This window comes from Bison bison, unplaced genomic scaffold (assembly GCF_000754665.1).
Source record: "Bison bison bison isolate TAMUID 2011002044 unplaced genomic scaffold, Bison_UMD1.0 scf7180017864145, whole genome shotgun sequence".
NCBI lineage: Eukaryota > Metazoa > Chordata > Mammalia > Artiodactyla > Bovidae > Bison > Bison bison.
The window spans coordinates 3,543,847-3,560,850 of NW_011494717.1; the positions used below are offsets into that span (position 1 = coordinate 3,543,847).

Here is a 17,004-nt window from a genome sequence, read left to right on the forward strand (position 1 = left end):
GCCTGGCAAATGCAGACTGATTGCTGAGGAAGACTGTGTGTCACATAATGAGATGCTCCTGTGGATCAAATTATGTGAAAGCTTCTGCAAATAATTTTTCATTCTCACTTGGCAAATATACTCTCTGAGATCAGTTACTTCCTTTCAGGTGGCAAAATATGTCCCTTCTTAAATTCTCCTTTTCCCCTATCACTCAAAACAGTATGTGTTCCAGAGGTTTTGAAATGTCAGACAGTTGAATAAATACTCTCATTTTCTCTACCTTTCAATGTGAATGAATCACAATGAGTGTTATAATACACGATAAAGAATTTATTTGTTCTCACTCTCTCAGAGTTTAGCAAAATAACTCAGATCCTGGTTTTCTTGAACTTGCAAAAAATGTCATTCCCCAGAGTTCAGAGACCTTCAGAGAACTGATGCCAGCTTCAGTGCGGGTCCAGTTCATACGTGCTTCTGCTTGAAGCCAGCTGCCTATAACTGTTATAGGGCTGGCTTGGTCAAAAGTTATATTAATACATACAGTTTGAGTTTTTTCCCTACTATGTGAAAGTCTAATTGAAGAATTGCTATAAAAACTCAGAAGGTGATAGTAAACTCTCCTGGAGCAACCTTTATGTAGGGGCTCATGTCATTGATTGTGGCTGATTGTAGCTCTTTCAGCAACTCCATGATATAGTTCAGAAACATGTGGTAGTTTTGAATGGACAGGTCAATCAATCTTTTAGACTCAGAGATAAATTTTTCACAGTAATCAGAGAGCTGGTCTGAAAACTCCTGTAGTTTATATGTGAACTGCTGGTGGTAATCAGAAATGATTTCCTTCACTGCAACAGCCCAGCTTTTAATTACTTCCTGAGCACTGGTAGAAAGCTCTGTAATCTTCTCTTTCCCCCTTCCCTCTGCATTGGCAAGGATGCTAAGATACTCCTGCAAACTTTTCTGTATCAATGGTTCAATCTGACTTGAGAGTTGGGAAGCAAAATCAGTAGCACCGACAATGTATTTGGAATGGAAGTCCTTAAGGACATCTACTAGGTTCTTGATCAGGTTGATGACCTTCTCTTCAAATTCATAATATTTCACTGTCCAGCCAACCGTAGTTGGATCAAAATATTCTTGGTGAAGAGCCTGCACATACTGAAGGAGCTGCTGTAATTCTTGAGAAGCTACCTGAAGTTTGTTTTGGATTAGTTTATTAAACTCAACAAAGTTATAGTTTAGGTTTTCTTTCAGGAATCTAAAAACAAATGAAATGTATATGTCGGAGATTGTATTGATATTCTGTAGGGTTTGATTAATGAAATCAGTCAATTTCTTCTCCTTGAAGCGTTTAAGTTCACTTTCTATCTCTTGGAAAATGTCTTGTAGAGACCTTTGAAGACCACTTAGCATCTCTGTCATCATGGTAGACTGGAGGTAACTGAGTGCCTTTTGGATCTCTTGTGAGAAAAATAGAAATGTTTTCATACACTCCAAGGCCATATCTATTAGTTGATTGCACATTGATGTAAAAGAAAATTTATTGTTTAGTTCCTTGTATAACTCAGACTCCTCCATCAGGTACAGTAAATAGGAAAACAGTATATGTAATCCTTTATGGATATTTGAATGTACCTGGGATAGTCGCTTCGCTATTTCTTGTATGACCACAGTGCAGAGCTCATCTGCAGTGTAGTTCCTGGCTCTTCCTGGGAGCTGGAATCTGGTTACATTCAGGAGATCAATGAACAAGTCAGTCGCATGCTTGACTGTCACGCTGTATCCCTGAGTAACTCCTATTAAGCTGTCTGACACCTTCTTCTGGAGTCTCTGGAAACCACTGCGGTCCTCCTGAGCCAACAGTTCCTGGTACACACTCTGGGCCTTGTCCTTCCACTGCTGGTAGGTTTCAGTGGTGCCTCTGGCCATCCTTTGGAGCTCCATGTCCACTTCATCAATCTGCCTCATGGCCCCTTGATACACCTGATCAGCGCTGTCCTGTAGGCCTCTCCTCAGTTTTAAAGTAGCATCTTTCAGATCAAGTCCCGTGTACTCCTGGTGGTACTTGTTGACATAGTCATAAAGGGCTCCCGTGGCCCTGGGCACACTGTCTTTGAGCGAGCTTAGCAATTCGGACACAGCTCCTTCTTCCCAGTTAGCTTTGATCTGAACTTCATCATCCAATTCCAGGACCCTCAACTCAATTTTGAATATGTTGAGTATTTTATCTGGAGAGGCCTATGACCAGCAGAAAAGGACGAAAAGAACATGTTTTCAATTATCCTGATTACATAATACACTACATTAAAACTTCATTAGCAATTAAAAGTAAAGATCAGAGGATCTTTCATATTCTGATGGAGATTTATCTTTCACATGTCATATCTTTCATATGTGTTTGTCTTACGGTTAAGCAAATACACTCATTAATTCGTCTTTAACACATGCCCCAGAAAGGATAAAATTATGTACGGCATTTGCACAGGGACATTTAACATCAAGGCTTTTCTAGGACTGAAGATAAGAAGAGGAGGAGCAAGTGGAGGAAGAGGGAGGAGGAGGACAGAGAGAATGGGGAGAAAAAAAAACAGGAAAACACTAATTCAGAGAAAGAAGATGTAACAAAAATGAAAAATGTCCAGGGCTCATCTAGGAGAGACCTAGAAGACCAATATCAGGTGCTATCCATCCTCCAAGCCTATGACAAAGTTTAATAATAGAAACTGATTATTTCTTCTTCTCTACTAATGGCATCTTTGATTTGGCCCCAGCAGAACTTGTATGGTAGGTGAGAGGAATTTGGCATATCTCACCTAACAATCCTATCATGGGGAAGAATTTTGAAGCCTCAAATACTCCAGATGCCCCAATCTGAAAAATGTACTCAGCATATGGCAGAGTTTGTCCATGATTTAGGTGATGAGGCAAAACTCTCATCTTTCTAGAATGACCCAAATGTAATAAAATAATAATGGTAATAGGAAGTCATATGTGCATTTCATACAATCAATAAAAGACTCCTAACACTTTCTGGAGAATAGTTCCTCAGAAGAGAAGTTTAACCAGTTAATTGCTTGTATTTTACCTGGTTTTGGAAAGCCCAGGTAATACTTTGCATGGACTTCAATTTATCTGCCCATATTCTATGTTAGCTCTTGATATGTGTAAACCACTAGATGGGACTCACCTGAGGGCGGTAGTAGAGGTTCCATCCCAATACGGTATTGCTAATGTTTTTCACGTCGATGACCACAGTGCCTATGGCTGGGGAGGCTACTGATGAGGAGAAGTGGTTCTCATCTTCTTGGTAGTGCAGACAGACATCAGTTAATGTTGGGCTGGTGATGTTAAGGTCAACCTTTCCATTCCAGTACCTGAAAGCAAAAAAACCCCAAACCCCCCAGGAAACAGATGGGCCATCACGAAAAGGAGGTGGAGATGGCAGACACCACAATGACTAGAAAAAAGATGAAATTAAAAGTTCCCTACCCAAGTCCTTGATATTTGCCATCTTCTTCATATTCTGCACTGAAGTCACGGTGTGCAAAGGATGCGTTAGTCTTATACACTAACATGCCACCTTCGATTTTGTGTGTTCCTACAACTGTATGGGACAGATTTTATATTTCATTAGATTAGTAACTGCAGGATATAAATATTTTCCTTGTGAAAACAGAATTCTATCTTAACTATATGTCTTATATGTTTGTAACATGCAGTACTAATTTGAAAAAAAAAATAGGAGACCTTATTCATCCTAAAATTATTACAGAAACACCTATTTTCTCTGAAACTATTTCTGTAGAATGTCAGTAGGTTTTCAACAGGATGGTTTTCAAACATGGAGTATAAATGTATCTCCTTCCTGCCTCTTTTAAATTTTGCTATAGATAGCAGCTTTGCCTCAAGTCCTATCTAAATACATAATAATTTATTTACAACTCTCTTTGAAGAAATACAGCACGTGCAGAGGGTGGGGGAGCTTCGCTGGTGGCTCAGTGGTAAAGAATCCACCTGCCAATGCAGGAACCATGGGTTCGATCCCTGATCTGGGAAGATCCCACATGGCAAGGAGCAACTAAGCCTGTGTACTACAACATTTGAGCCTGTGCTCTAGAGCCCGGGAACTGCAACAACTGAAGCACAGGCTCTGCAACAAGAGAAGCCATTGCAATCAGAAGGCCACGCACCACAACTAGAGAGAACCCCTCACTCGCCACAACTACAGAAAACTCCATGTAGCAACGAAGACCCAGCACAGCCAAATATAAATAAAGTCTTAAAAAAAAAAAAAAAGAAGTACAGCCTGGGGGCGGGGGGTGGGGTGGGGAGTCAGGAAATTTCCTTACCATTTAGGTCATATTCCAGGAACTGAATGGTCGAGCTGCATGTGGAATCAAGGAATGTTTCAACATGATCTCCTTTGTTTTTCAAACCAGCACTCCAAGTGGTGTTATACAAGGGCGAGGCCACCTCAAAACGCGCGGTCAGTGTTCCAAAGGAAGGAACGAGAATTCCAGCAGGTACAGAGAACTTCATGGAAGGAATCTCAAGAGTCTGCTCAGGCACGGTGATGGTCAGCAGCTCAGAGTCTGCGATGTTACTGGCCACTGTGTTTAGATCCAGAACAGTGCTGCCAACTGAAATACTTTTGGGAAGGGTGAACTGGGACATAGTCAACTGAGATGCAGGCACAGTTATCTCAAAAAAGGGAACAGAGGAGGCTTCTGGTTTAGAGTATTGTATTAACACATCAACTCTGGGGAATTTTACTTGGGGTAGAGTTGATACGTTGAAGGTCAATGGAAGAGTACTTAGCTTCTTGTAGATTTTTATTTCACTGAGGTCAAGTGTGTAGGATGGAATCTGAAGATCTGTAAAGGGGACTTGGAATGTAGGTGTGACATGAATGGAATTTTGATTATTTCGTTTCAGTCCAGGAATAATGAATTTATCATCCAATTCTTGCATGGGGATAGAAACAAGATAACCATTGGGATTTTTGGTATATATGAGGGCAGTTGCAGCACGGAGATACTGTTTCCTATTAAGGCTGGTGGTGACATTCAGCTTTAGGAGGTCCCATAAGCTTTTGTCATAAACTGGTAGGACAGTATCTTTGAGGAACCGTAGGTACCCTTCTAAGGAGACTGCCATGTCAAAGCGAGCCACTTCTTGGTCATTAGAGAGCTGTATATTGTTCTGGAGAGACCCAGAAGGAACCTGGACCTCACTGTTCCAGCTGATTTTCTGGTTCTCAGTGTTAACATTCAAGGAGACTTCCTGGCCAAGGAAATTGATTTTAAGGAGGGAATTGGGCTGATGTGCACGGACCTGAACGAGGGCTGATATTTTCCACAGGGAGAGCTCCAGGGTGGCTTTGCTTGTATGCTCTCCAGATGTTAAAATGAGGCCCCCTAGCTCTAAATGGTTTTTCATATTTTGTTCCCAGATGATATATATGCGTTGGAGTGTGGCTTCTCCAGCAAAATTTTCTTTTACTTTGAGGTCCCAGAGACCATCTGCTTTGGAGGCTCCTTGCAGTGTCACAGAAGATCTGGTGCCCTTGGAATTCAAGTAAGTGTTGGCTTCACTGGCAAGAGACCCTGAATATCCCCATGAACCAAAAGAACCCTCAACACCTCCTTTGGTAGATGACTCAATGGAAAAGTAAGAGGTGAGGCTTTCTAAGGTGAGCTTGTGGGCAACTGCTCCCGTAGCAGCAGAGAGCAGTTTGGGGGAATTGAAATTATACTTTAATTCAATGGCTGAAGAGACAGTAGGTTTTGACTTGGTATTCCCATGAAGCTCTTGCTTGAAACTCATTTTCAAAATTGGAATTTGGACCCTTGCCGTTGTCGTCACTGATGCGTCCATATTTTTCTTGGTGAAACTAACGGTACTGTCATGATTGCCCTCCACAAATCTGTTACTCAGGGACAAAGCGGTGGCTAACTTTAGTCCTCTTTTCCTCGTCAAACTTGAGGTGCCCTCTAATTTGTACTGCAGTGTATCCATGACAGAAGACGATGAAGTAAGAAAATGAGCGACAATATCTGACTGGTTATACAGACCAACATTGGTATTCAGTGTGATGATGCTTGATTTAAAGGAAAAATCATAGGTAATATTGCCCAGGGCTGGAATTAAAATTTTGTTTATGGTACTCAATACCTTGAACTCTGGAAGAGAAAGCTCAGAAAGTTCCTTAGGGACAGGAAGGGCCGGCAGCTCTAAGAAGGGCAGGACTAACGTGTATGAGGGTACGGAGATGCTAGAACCCAGGACAGTGATGCTGGGGGTGCTGATCTCTTTGGGGATCATATACTCAAATGTTAACATCTTCACTGTGAAGGGAGACACTTCAATGTTGGCAACTGGAATAGTGTATCCAGGAATTTTATAGATCTTGGGTGGCTGGTTAAGGGATTTTTCAACTTTGTACTTATCAAATGTAGTTTTTGCTTCATTATAGGATTTGATAAAAAAATCTAGTGCCTGGTTTCTGACTGTCTCGAAAAGCCTGGAGAAGGAATTGATGTTACGATGGATAAGAGCGTAGAAGGCATCCAGAGGAACTGGGATGGAGTGCTTGTCTTTGTTTTTCTTATACTGAGCCCTTACACTTAAATCAAATGATTGCTTTGTTGTTTTCAAGAAATCCTTCAAGCCTGTCTTTTTCCATAAGGAGATTTCTTTTATCTGGGGAGTTGTGAGCTTTGTGTAAGGTAGAGTCATTTCAGGGATTTTTAAAGGAATGTTTAAGAAATCCAGGTTGGCTTCTCCATTTATTCCTATGTGGGCTTCGATGCTTTTCTCATTGTTGCCAGCAGAGAAATTTTGATGGTACTTATATTGATTGAACCTGCCACTTGCTTGCCAACTGGCTTGCTGGGTACTAGGACTCAGAAACAGTGCATAATTATTCAGAAAGTCTATCTTCCCTGTCAGTTTTAATGGAAAGCTAACTCTCAAGTTCCCTTCATTGTTTGTGGATGCAGTCATCTCATATGGCTGTGCTGAGAAGAAAAGAGAATTTCTCAAAGTTCCAACAACTTTCCCATTTAAATGAGCATCATGGTTGCCAGTTATCTCCGCCTTCCCCTCTTGAAGCAGTGCCAGGCCTTTAGCAGTTAGAACACTGCGACCCACATGCTGACATTCAGCTTGTGACTGGATTTCAAATTTAGAGAAGTTGAGGAATCGAGACTCATATAGTATTTTTTGGTTCACTCTTAGGTGTTTGCTGTTGATCTTATTAGACAATCTGAAGGAAGTGATGGACTCTTCCACAGTAAAGCTGCTTTGGGATTCATGTGTTCCCTCATCTGAGAATTCGTGGCAGGCCAATTTCCAGGATGCTCTTCCAGAAGAAGCCCATGCTATGTGTCCAGCTTCCAACAGGGTCTTGAGGTCACTGTGCAGGTCAGCCTGGCTGGAGAAGTCCAGCTGGGGGATGTTCAATTTGTGGAAGTACTTTGTGTTACTGTCCAGGGTAAGTTGATTACTTATGTTGACGAGCACACTGCTACTGAGCTCCAGTGTATTTTTTTCTGTGTGTATACCTGCCACTGTGTTTGACTTTCCCTCAATAGCATTTCCAACCCAGAGCACCTCACTCTCATGCTCTGTCTTCAGGTACTTGCTGGAGAACCTCACAGATTCCTTCAGAACCAGTGGATTAAGTGTAGGGTCTGAAAGTTGTGCTTTTGCTTGAAAATCAAAATTGAGCACTTCTAATCTGGATGCTCCTTTGGCGGTGATGGAAGCCTCCATCTCCGCCTGGTTTGCCAAAGCTGTTGCATTCTGAATGTCAGCATTTGCATCTAATGTGAAAAAAGGAGACTGGATTTTCAGAATGCTGTACAGCTTGCCAAAAGCAGGTACTTCAACTGTGCGTGAGATATGGGGAAGCTGGAATTCTGGGATGTGAAGGTCAGAAACTTGAAAATCTGTAAGGTTGAGATTCGGGATGACAAATTCTGGAATAGTGATTTCCGGTAAATGGAAGTCTGGCACAGTGATTCCAGCAAGAATGGTATCCACCCCGCTCAGATCCCCCAGGTACACTTCTGGGACTGGCCACTGCAGCTCACTGTTCAGCATCTGGTCAATGGTTCTGACGATCTTTATTTTTATTTCTACGAAGTCAATTGTAAAGGAAGGGATGTGGAGGGTATTAAGGATGGTAAATTCTGGCGTGGAAAAGCTGGATGGGATTTTCACATCCTTCAGTGTTTTGAAGTTGATCTGAAAGGATGGGATCCTCAGATCTGTCAGAGGAACGATGAAGTCAGGAGTCTGATATGTAGCCTCCTGAAGGGCACGGAGACCGATTTTGAAGGCAGGTATGGTCCCAAAGGTGGTCTGGATTTCAGGAACAGTGAACCCTTGTTCTACTAACGTTTTCAGGTTTTCAGCCCAGTCTTGGATAGAATACTGTTCTGCAAAGTCAGTAAGGTTCTTAGCAGCAAGAGCCCACCAGTCAGAAATGTAGGTGACGAGTGTGTTGTAGACCTGGCCCACTAGGAATAGGTACCGCTGGAGTTCCTGCTGTACATCCATTTGATATACTCGGTCTCGAAAATCTTCCAGGGTCTCCTGAAACTTTGCTTTCATGTAAGTTACAGATGTTGAACTTAGAGCCTCCTGTAACCAATCCAAGACTAAGGTGATTTTGGTGGCCTTTAGGTTTTCCAGATAGGTTGAGACCACAATCCTAGCATCCTCTACAAGCAGTCTGAGTGCCTTTGCTTTCTGTGGGAATTCCAGGGCCTGAATTTCATCATTGATTCGCTGAGTCACCTCATGAATTTTGTTATTGGTTTCATCTACAAACTGGTGGTAATCAAATGACCTTAATTTTTTTACCAACATGTCAAGGAATCTGTTTACTTCTTCAAGGAATTGATTAAAAGACAATGCTTCAAGCTGCTTGAGAGCATTGTCGGTAAGCCCAATCAATTTTTCAACAATTTCTGCCATCTTGACCTGCTGTAGGACACTGCTTAGCTTCTGAACAGTCTCCTGCAGCTTATATTGTTGGGCCAACTGCACTGATTTATCCATTAAAGCCTGGATGTGTTGATCTATTTTATACATCTTAATGAACTCATGGACCATGACTCTGAAAGCATTGATTTCCTCAGTTACTTTAAAACCTTCAGAAAGACTTGTAACACGGTATTTGACATGCTCAATAATTTCCTTTATTCTTTGAAATGGGATTGTAGTTCTCAACTGATCTAAAAGCACTCTGACGTCAACAGCTTCAACCTGCTGTTTGAACATTTCAGCAAGGTGATGGATGTCTACAGTCTGAATCTGTACCTTGAGCTGTTGCAATTTTTCTTGTATCTGGATTCTGATTTGATACTTAGTATCCATATTTTGAATCCAAGATGCAGTACTACTTTCAGTTTTGTTAAAATCAAAATTTTCAATAAAAAAATACAGATCACGGATTTTTTTTACTAAATTGACACGGATATGATAATGTTCATCAAGAATTTTCAATTTTTCAATGATTTGATCAATAATCTTAGCAATAGTTGTCTTAAAATCATGCAAATCATAATTATCTTCAAAATACTGATCAAATTGTATCACATATGTTTGCAGCTGAGACAGTTTTTCATTAAGGTTGATTGTGGCATTGTCTAATACAATTTGCAGGTCATTTTCTGTGAAAGCAGTTAGTTTCTCCTTGGCACTCAAAACTTGTCTCTCCCAATTGAACGTGCTCAGATAATCACTAACTTGCTGTGAGAGTCTGTCCAAGGCTTCTACATATTTCCTCATGTGTTTATCAATATGGGTGCGCTTCAATTCTTTCTGTACAGTCTCCAGTGCACCTATAACTACTACCCGAGTCTTCTCAAAATATTTTGGCAGGAATTTAAAGAATGGGAGATGGATGGTGTGAGCATTTTGGTTCTTATCATATTTTACAGAAGCAACAAGAGTGAATTCCTGGGGCTGGCCAACAGAATCCCTCATCTCGAAAGTGTCAATGACATTGATGGGCTCGTTGAGGACAAGTGGCACTGCAATAGGGAAGTCCAACACAGTGAGGTCAGCCAGGGCTCGTCCACTGAGCTCAACACCAGCTTTGTCTTTTGTGTTGTAAGCACTGAAGTCCTGGCTGTATTCATTTTGGTTCAACTGGGTCCTGAGTTTCCAGTCGCCTGTCTGCTCGGCCAGAGTGAGTAGGGCACTGACTTTGTGATCAAGAGCAGTGGTGATGCTTCTCTTGGACATGAGACGGTGACTTGTGGATCCTCTGTAGTCATGGGAGAAAGTAAAGGCCAGAGGTTCTGCTTTCAACAGGAATTTGCTGTACAGCTGCCCCGTGTGTTGTCCCCAGAGAACCAGCTCCCCATTGCCATTTGTATGTGTGTCGATGGTCATTGTAAATGGGGCCACTGCAGAGTGGAATGCATTGCTGAAATGCAGGGAGTCTGAGTTGTAGTTTGTTCTGATGTCCACAGTTGAAGCAAGCCCAGCAATGTTCGTGTTGAGCCGATGGCTAAACTCTGTTCCCTGTACCTTAGCTACAGTGTCTGCTTTATAGCTTGCAGATAAGTCAGCATAAGAAAGAGTGTAGATGTGTTTTATTTCATCATTTTGGTAGGCTCCTTTTATGGTCCCACCCACATTCAGCTTCAGAGGTTCTAGCCTTAATTTTCCATTGTTGGTCATATCCAGAGCACTGAATTTCAAGTCACTGTTTAAAGTAGTTACCAGGGAATAGGGCTCTAACTGTAGATTAAAATTTTGCTTATAAAACTTGTCAGAGCTATAAATGTTGTCAAGTTTGGAAGAGAAGTCCAGTGAGAACCCTACAATGTTCAGATTGTTTGTGTAGTCAAGTTTCATTTCATCATATGAACCCATTATGTCATTTGAAAGCTTGAGTCCTTCCTGGTTGATTTTGAAGTGGAAGATGTTTTTGCTGTCGACACCCAGAATCATGGCCTGATAAGCACTTCCCAGCGACAGCTCTGTGGGGGCAGCTTTTCCATCTAGACTGAATTTCGCATGGTGTTCTCGAAAGCGGCCGTTTGATGTTAATTTCAGAGATGCCCCAGAGAGGCTGACTGCCGCGTTGAGTTCATTCTCCAGCACTAGGGGATTATACTTCAAGCTGGTCGTTGCACTGGTGGACATTCCGTCCCGGGCAATCCTGAGTGTTGCCTTGTGAGCACCACTGTTAATCTTGTCAGTGCCCAAAATATCGGCATTTAACTCAAGGCCGTGAGAATTTAGAGATCCAGAAAGCAGGGTGAAGAACCTTAGTGCCTTGTAATCAGCCTGATACTCAGAACGGAGCAATGCATGCTGCTTAGAGAAGGTCAGATCCACTTTGTTTGACGTGGCAAAGTCCTCATACTTCCCGTTGGTGTCAGATTTCACTGTCAGCTCATAGTTCTCATATTTCAGGGAAGCAGTATTTTTCACGAGGCCATCTTGCAGATCCGAGGTAGAGGTAATGGAGACAGTGCCATCATCATACCTTCCTGTTATCTGATTGGTGCCCTGGACATAGGAGGAGTTAAACCTCAGGTTGGATTCTCCAGTGAGCTGGCCCGTGGCAGGATCTCTCTGATAAGACAGGTCATATACGCCTTTAGCATAGAATGCAGAGGCTCTGAGCTGTCCGTCAATCTTGACTTCCTTGACGTACAAATGCTCTTTCTTCTTTGAGTCCAAATGGACTGACGCAGAAATCTGTGGGCCCCAGGCACTGGATGCGTCAAATGTTAGCAGACCTTCTGAGGCCGGACTGTTTCCCCTTTTCTCTACATGACTGAATTTGACATTTGAATCCAGAAATTTGTGGTGTAGAGACCCATCACCTGAGAAGGTGAGTGTATTCCTGTGGTCATATGCTGTTTTTCCAGATCCTAGCATAAAAATCAAAACACACTGATTAAATGAAGTCATGCATCTTCAGAACAATTTCTATGGTGAAAGGCTTTCAGTAATAAAGTCCCATTGGTCTGGGTCAGTTGTGCCACAGTCTCCTCTATCTGTAGTGTGAGCATAAAATCTGACAGCAAAAGGCCTTCCTCCCAGAAGCCCTCCCTGACTACCACAGACCTTGCTGGGTTTCCCTTTCAAGTGCCTCCACTTTATACCTAGACTGTATCACAGCATCTTTTACATTGAAATCTAATTGCTAGTTTATCTGTTCATTTTCTCTCTTACTGCCTAGTAGGATACTTGATACATATGTGTTTAATAAATATTTCCAAAAGAAGAGAGGCAGGGAGGGAAAAAGGTAAGAAAGAAAAAGTATAGGGTTCCCTATTTGCAGGGCAGCAGTGGATACACAGACATAGAGATCAGACTTATGAACAAGGTGGTGGAGGGGGAGGAAGGAGAGGGTAGGATATATGGAGAGAGTAACATGGAAACATATACATTACCATATGTAAAACAGACAGCTAATGGGAATTTGCTGTATGACTCAGGGAACTCAAACTGGGGCTCTGTAACAACCTGGAGGGGAGGGGTGGGAAGGAGGTGGGAGGGAGGTTCAAGAGGGAGGGGACATAGGCATACCTATGGCTAATTCATGTTGATGTTTGGCAGAAACCAACACAATATTGGAAAGTAATTATCCTTCAATTAAAAATAATAATAATAAAAAAAGAACAGGGTTCCAAGTAGCAAGAAAAATATCTGTAAGGAAGTTTTTCCCTTCCTAGAGGAGGTTCTCCCGCTGGGACATGCAGCGAAGCCGTTCTGTGACCCTCCCCGCGAGCATGGCTCACCTTGCACGTGGTAGGAGAGCAGGTTGACCACAGAATCTGCCTTCACGTGGTACTGAGCCTGAAGGCTCCAGTGGTCTGTGCTGGTGTTGCCCCCAGTATAGGAGGCAGACCAGTTGTACAAGTTGCTGTAGATACTTGTGGAGAGGTCTAGCACACCCAAGAGGGGCAGCCGCAGTGGATACAAGTTGGGGATGGTAAAAGTAGGGATTTGGAACTCTTGCGATGGCAGGTGGAATCCCAGAGGCTGGAAGTTGAGGGCTGGAGTCTGAATCGTCTTGAACATCTTTAGATCTTCGGAGGATTTGCCACCAAAAGGCAATGGGATCTCAATTTCCATACTGTTCTTGTTCAAGGTGTATTTGATCCGACCGTCACTGAAATAAAGAGCAAAGACAGTGCCCACAGTCAGACAGCAAGAACTTCACTGCCTCCTGACCTTCCAAACAATAGTGCAGGTGTCCCATTGTCAATCCAATACTGCACGTTGCTCATGCTCTTCCCAAGGCCTGGAGTCCCTGGTTTTAATCCCTACCTATCAAACTCTCAGATTCATTCAAATCCCTTCCAAGAGCTGCGTCCTTATGACTGCTATTGCTATTGCTAAGTCACTTGGGTCGTGTCCGAATCTGTGTGACCCCATAGACGGCAGCCCACCAGGCTTCCCCATCCCTGGGATTCTCCAGGCAAGAATACTGGAGTGGGTTGCCATTTCCTTCTCCAGTGCATGAAAGTGAAAAGTGAAAGTGAAGTCACTCAGTCATGTTCGACCCTCAGCGACCCATGGACTGCAGCCTTCCAGGCTCCTCCATCCATGGGATTTTCCAGGCAAGAGTACTGGAGTGGGGTGCCATTGCCTTCTCTGTCTAAGTCATAGTTGTGTGGGCTAGGTTGCTTCAGTCTTGTCTGACCCTTTGCGACCCTGTGGACTGCCAGGCTCCTCTGTCTATGGGATTTTCCAGGCAAGAACGCTGGAGTGGGTTGCATGCCCTCCTCCAGGGAATCGTCCCGACCCAGCGATAGAACTGGAGTCTCTTACAGCTCGTGCATTGGCAGGCAGGTTCTTTACCACTAGCACCACCTGGAAGCCCAAGTCATAGTTTTTCTTGTTCTTACAGTGACATAATCACTTACCTCCAAAAGCGTTTCATAACCGTGAAACATCTTAGGGACAGAGTACTAGGATCTCCTAATTACTTTCTTAGGATTCTTTTTGTTAACTGGGTTGGTGTTCACATTCTGACCTCATATTTACTAATGCAAAAATGCCATAGCATTTATGCTACAGTTACTAATGTCTTTAAATTGCTCACATCACTTCCATTAAAAATGTAAATTGAAAAAAAGCCTAGATCATGCTAAGTAAAATCTTCCATTTACGTCTCATAGTTCAAGAAATTTTTCTGGCTCATTTTTTCACCTTTTCAAGAAGAGGTTGTCTGGGATGTGGACGTTTGGCAATTCCATTTTCTGGAGGCACAACTCTTGCAGGCCACTGAGTTGGTCTTGTATATTCTGGGCATAAGGAAGACTCCTCGATGTCTCCTGGAGCCAGGTGCTTGCTGCCTACAAAATAACAGGAGTTTTAAAAGGAGTGGGCATGGACAGGCATCACACACAATTCACATTAGGTGATAATCCAAATTTGACAGCTCTATCATTAAGCAGGATGATATACTCAAAGTTAAAATATAAATCATAAAAATTATTTAATTTTGGTTGGCAGTAATTCATCTCTTTCTGTATTTTATAAAAGGAATGCATAGCATAGTCAACCCTCTAGCCAGTGTCCTGTAGTTCCCTGTGATGTCTTAGGCACAGGTAACTCTTCTGCTTAGTATTCATTTGGTATTTCAAACATACAGCCTTGTGTAAATGGGTAACTAGGCACATGTTAAGGGCTTCTCTGGTGGCTCAGTGGTAAAGAACCTGCCTGCCAATGCAGGAGAAGCAAGTTCAATCCCTGGGTAAGGAAGATGCCCTGGAGTTGGCAACCCACTCCAGTATTCTTTCCTGGGAAATCCCATGGACAGAAGAGCCTGGTGGGCTATAGTACATGGGGTTGCAAAACAGCTGGACAAGACTTAACACCTAAACAACAACCGTGTACACGTCAATGCTTTTTTTTCTCCCCAGGAATTCCCTGGGGGTGGGAAGCATACCTTCTCCATCTTTGGATATTCTCTTTCACCTAATATAGGGTTGACTATGTAATTATCACTGTGTATTTATTGACTGGCTGACATGTACTCACAGCAACTAATTTGGAACCCATGTGCCGAAAAGTCAGGTCTGTCTGAGGAACTCTGCGATCCAGGAGAATATTGGCATACGTATGCAAGCTTTTAGGAAAAGCAGAGAGATCCACAGGGAAATTGGAAGTTGCTTTTTTAGTATCCACATTGGTGCCTGTGTTCCATTCAAATTCAATCTTATCTCCATCTGAAAACACACATGGGAAATAGCTGTCAGGAGCACCAGGTCAGTCCCGACCTATGGCCGTCAGCACTGCCCTCAAGTACACGGAGCTCTTCTTGGGTGTGCTCACGTAGGAGGGACATACACACCATAACGCCATGCCACCTTCTTGGATATTGTTGAGCCGTAAGCCGTGGCAGAGGAGTCCATCTGAAGGAGCAGTTTTGAGGGAGACCAGAGGCTGAGAATCTCACTTCTGGCTTCTGCTTGCAAACGGGGTATGGAAATCACACCTTTGATTTTGCCTTCTTCCTTCCTGTCATAGCTATTGAAAAAGAAAAGGTCAGCATCAATGATTCTATTCATTCCAAGGAGATACGCAGGATGAAACACGAGTTCTATTTGTGGTGATACACGAATGGCTCAAAGAAGTGACCAGAGATTAAACTCCTCAACTTCTAAAGCTAACTCGGCACAAATTCAGGACTTTCCAGGGAGGTAGGGGAGAGGTTTTCAAAAACTGAATCCTGCTCTACCCTTTACTGTCTCTGCTGTCTTGGCCAAATTATTTAACCCCTCTGAACTGCCATTCCCTCATCTATAAAACAGAGAAACTCATACCTACCTTGCAGTTTATCACGTGAGATAATTAAAGTACCCAGCACAGTGCCTCATGAATAGTAATACCAATGAATGGCAGGCAGGTCCAACCAGACATGAGCGGACAGTCAGAATGATGAGGGTTCTATCTGTCCCTTGCACTGTGGACTGTGGGTACCCCTGGCCTGGTCAGCTTTAAAGCTGAAAAGGAAGAAAGGGCAGAGCCAGGAAGGTCCACAGCTCTGTCCAGACCCCCTAGAGAGTTCCTTACCTTATGTGGCCAGTGAGGGTGACCTCAGTGATTTTCTTGTTCTGAAAGTCCAGGGTGAGCTTGTAAGACTTCTTTTCCTTAGAATGTTCATAATTAACTTTGAGGACTGTCCCAAGGTCAATGTCAAAATCTGGAATGTGGAGTTCACTGGACAAGGTCTTACTCTGCCGGTTGTATCTAAACAGCAGAGTAGCCTCGGTCTGCTTCACACCTGGGAGAGTGTACAAGTCAAGATGCGTATTCATCAGCTCCATATAGGAAGAAAAGAGAACAAGGCAGAGAAACTTCCAGAACTTAAAGCACTCAACTGAGGACACAGTTCAAGGATTTTACTTTAAATTTTTAAGTCTAGGGTACCTGGACATGTGTTCAGTTTGTAAATATTTACTGATTACTTATCATGGGCGAGACACTGCTCTTGGCACTGGGATTCCCAGTCCTCATGGAGCTGACATTCCAGTGGGACATGTACAGACAATAAGCAAGTACATTGTGTCCGGTGGTCATAAATGTTAAGATGAAAAGTAAAACTGGATAAGATGATAAAGGACAGACAAGCATAGAAGACGTGCTGTTTCATGCGTGGTGGCCAGAGAAGCTCTGATAAGAGGATATGTGGGCAGAGGCTTGAAGGAAGAGAGAGGGTGAGGGACTTCCCTGGTGGTCCATTGGCTAAGATTCCAAGCTCCCAGTGTAGGGGACCCAGGTTGCATCCCTGGTCAGGGAACTAGACCACACATGCCACAACTTAGAGTTCGCATGCGGCCACTAAAGACCTTGCATGCCGCAGCTAAAGACCTGGCACAGCCAAATGAATAAATGAAAGTGAGAAAGATGCTGAGCCAGGCTGTATCCTATGGGGAGAGTAGTCCAGGCAGAGGAAATCAGAAGTGCAAAGGGCCTGACATGAGGAACGCTTAGCATGTTCAGGGATCAGTAAAGGCTTGGCTCTGTCAG

General features: G+C 43.1%; 1 protein-coding gene across 1 annotated transcript in view; it reads right to left on the reverse strand.

Moving 5' to 3' along the window:
* Nucleotides 1-289: 289 nt before the first annotated feature.
* Nucleotides 290-17,004, reverse strand: part of APOB (apolipoprotein B) — a 41,917-nt gene continuing 25,202 nt past the window's right edge. Inside the window, exons 21-29 of the mRNA XM_010840537.1 lie at nucleotides 16,048-16,258; nucleotides 15,326-15,501; nucleotides 15,013-15,200; nucleotides 14,179-14,324; nucleotides 12,762-13,135; nucleotides 4,332-11,888; nucleotides 3,472-3,586; nucleotides 3,170-3,356; nucleotides 290-2,220 (exon numbers count right to left, since the gene is read on the reverse strand). Of these exons, the coding sequence (XP_010838839.1) occupies nucleotides 580-2,220; nucleotides 3,170-3,356; nucleotides 3,472-3,586; nucleotides 4,332-11,888; nucleotides 12,762-13,135; nucleotides 14,179-14,324; nucleotides 15,013-15,200; nucleotides 15,326-15,501; nucleotides 16,048-16,258 (10,595 nt within the window). The 3' untranslated portion in view covers nucleotides 290-579. The remainder of the gene's footprint in view (nucleotides 2,221-3,169; nucleotides 3,357-3,471; nucleotides 3,587-4,331; nucleotides 11,889-12,761; nucleotides 13,136-14,178; nucleotides 14,325-15,012; nucleotides 15,201-15,325; nucleotides 15,502-16,047; nucleotides 16,259-17,004) is intronic.